Source organism: Lygodium microphyllum, chromosome 16 (genome assembly GCF_053477565.2).
Source record: "Lygodium microphyllum isolate KBCC chromosome 16, Lygodium_microphyllum_v1.1.10, whole genome shotgun sequence".
NCBI lineage: Eukaryota > Viridiplantae > Streptophyta > Polypodiopsida > Schizaeales > Lygodiaceae > Lygodium > Lygodium microphyllum.
In genome coordinates, this window is record NC_141150.1 from 123,166,452 (window position 1) to 123,169,071 (window position 2,620).

The 2,620-nt window shown below is 42.4% G+C and overlaps 1 protein-coding gene across 1 annotated transcript; it reads right to left on the reverse strand.

Annotated features, from left to right (window-relative positions):
- Positions 1 to 1,286: 1,286 nt before the first annotated feature.
- LOC148023352 (mannose-specific lectin-like) lies at positions 1,287 to 1,661 on the reverse strand. Its single transcript, XM_087695365.1, has one exon. The coding sequence runs from the start codon at positions 1,659 to 1,661 to the stop codon at positions 1,287 to 1,289; it is 375 nt and encodes a 124-aa protein (XP_087551491.1).
- Positions 1,662 to 2,620: the final 959 nt, after the last annotated feature.

The following is a 2,620-nucleotide window of genomic DNA, read 5'->3' on the forward strand; positions in this document are numbered from 1 at the left end:
ATTGCTTATGTTTATCCTAAAGTATGTCTATTGCTCTCTCTCTCTCTCTCTCTCTCTCTCTCTCTCTCTCTTTCTCTCTCTCTCTCTCTTCTTGCTTGTGTGAATGCATGAGTGTTTGCTTGATCTTGAATGCACGTGTGTGTGCTTGAGCCTAGTGTAGGGTTTACATTAGGGTTAGCTACGCATTGCATTGAGAGCCCACAAGTGTTCTTGCCCATGTGCTTGAACCATACTTGTGCAGTGAGAAGGAAGTGATAGGATTAGAAGGAGCTTCCTTCAAGCTCTTCTTCTCCAAACCAAGCATCAAGGGGGGGCACTCCAAGAGCTTGAATCACAAGACCTATACTCCATTGTGAGTGAAGCCTCCATGCACCAACTAGGTTGGCAAAGGTCATTTCCTTAGGAACAAATATGATTAGGATAGTGTCTACACACTAGACTACATGGCAATAGAGGCCCTTGAGATTTTAGACTCTCGCCACCACCTCATAATGCCATCTCTCTTATGAAGACTCATCTTGGTAGCATTTGTGGTTATGATATGGTTCAAGTAATGGATCTTCTGAGTGAAAAATCAAAATTTAGATTTCTTCCCAAATACTTTGATCTTCTTGAGAAAATTGAATATAGCACATATTGAGTACTCTAGGTGATCTATTTTTTGTTTATTATAAATCATTATATCATTAAGGAGAACTACTATATTTTTTTCCAAATATGAACCTAAAACTTTATCCATCAACTTAATAAGTGTTGCTAGAAATTTTTTTAAAAAAAGCCCATCCATGCTTTGCATTTGGTACTTATTTCTCGCCATTATCTGGTTAAGTGCATAGTAATCTATTAAGAAGCACATGCAACCATATTTTTATTTGCAAGAAGAATGGGAGAAGCCCATGATGAAGAATTTAAGCATATAAATTCAACTAGAAACGATGCATAGTAAGTGCACGAGTCTACTAGAAATGGTGGATATATTCAAGCACAAATGTCCAAATACTAGAAATGTCGTAACTACATAAGCCTAGACGTGCGAATACTAGAAATACCGTAACTACATAAGTCTAGACACGTAAATCCGGTGAGTTTAGATTCGTAGAAACAAACGTGGGATGAGAGAGAGAGAGAGAGAGAGAGAGAGAGAGAGAGAGAGAGAGAGAGAGAGATTGCAGACGATGAGAGGTGGCCATTGTTTTATTTAGCTATATAACACCTGGGCCCAATCCAGTTACAACACAGGCAGAAACACCACCCCTCTTCTATAAGTAGTGTAGCTTGTATGTAAGCTACTTCTTGTCGACGCAGTTAGACCAGACGGACACATCAGCGCCGTCATAGATGACGGCGTTGCCATCGTTCTGCAGCACTAGCTTGTAGCTGTCGTCCTTGAGAGGCTTGTCGGAGCTAGCCCACTCCACCGTGCCGCAATCACCGAGCACCAGTAAGCGGCCGTCCCTTTGCAGGCAGGCCCGCTTGCCACGCTTAGCTGTGTTGCTGTGCCAGACGGCAGTTCCAGCTGGCGACTTGTACTCCACAAAATTCCCATCACCCTGCATGATCAGAGAATACTGCCCATTTTCCGAGGTCAAGCTCTCATCCATCGCCAGCTCTTGGTCGGCGTACAAAATGGAGCCATGTTTCTTCGCCTGCTTTGCTGCCATTTTTCTGATCCTGATCTTCAGAAGGTGCTATTAGTTCTTCTTCTGCACTTGATCATCTCACCGCCGTCTTGCCTCTTTATAGGCGCGAACGAGCAGGTGATAATTGCCTATTATGTCCGCATTATCTATATTCGCGGCATTATCTTTATTATTCCCTTTTTCCTTTATGCTCATAATTATAGCATTCGTGGTCCATGGAGAGAGTGGACATAAGATGCGGTGTATGCGCCGTATCGAACAAAGCTTGGCATGGAACACCATACCACCCTTCTCCCATGTCCCCGCCAATAGCAATAATACAAGCTACAACACAAGCACTCATCACTCGAACACTATTCACAATATGCCCACCAAGGAAACCCAAAGGTAGTGTAAAAGAAAGCATCCATTATAAAGAGAGGGGGTGTGTGTGTGAAAGAGAGAGAGAGCGAGACCCCCACACACACACAGCGACCTTATAGTATTGGCAGCGACCTTATAGTATTGGCAGAGACATGTGCCACACGATCTCTACCAAAGCATTATCTATGTGCTATTTATGGTTATGTTCTTATGTTATTAAAAATCTCACCATGTTGCTACTTAATTGAAAACATTGGAGGAGAGAGAGAGAGAGCTAGAACACTTGCAAGCACACACACCCACATGTGTGCACACACACAGAGTACAACACACCATCCTTACAAAAGCATTATCTATGTGCTATTTATGGTTATGTTCTTAAAAATCTCACCATGTTGCTACTTAATTGAAAAAATTGGAGGAGAGAGAGAGCTAGAACACTTGCAAGCACACACACCCACATGCGTGCACACACACACACAGTACACCAATCATCGGTGTACCAAATCGGGTTTGTTCTCATGATATAGTTTCTCTAGCACTATGGGGGGGTCACTGGTTTTTAAAATCCTTTTTTGCATATTATTTACTTACAAAAGGCTTCCATTTTAAAGGGG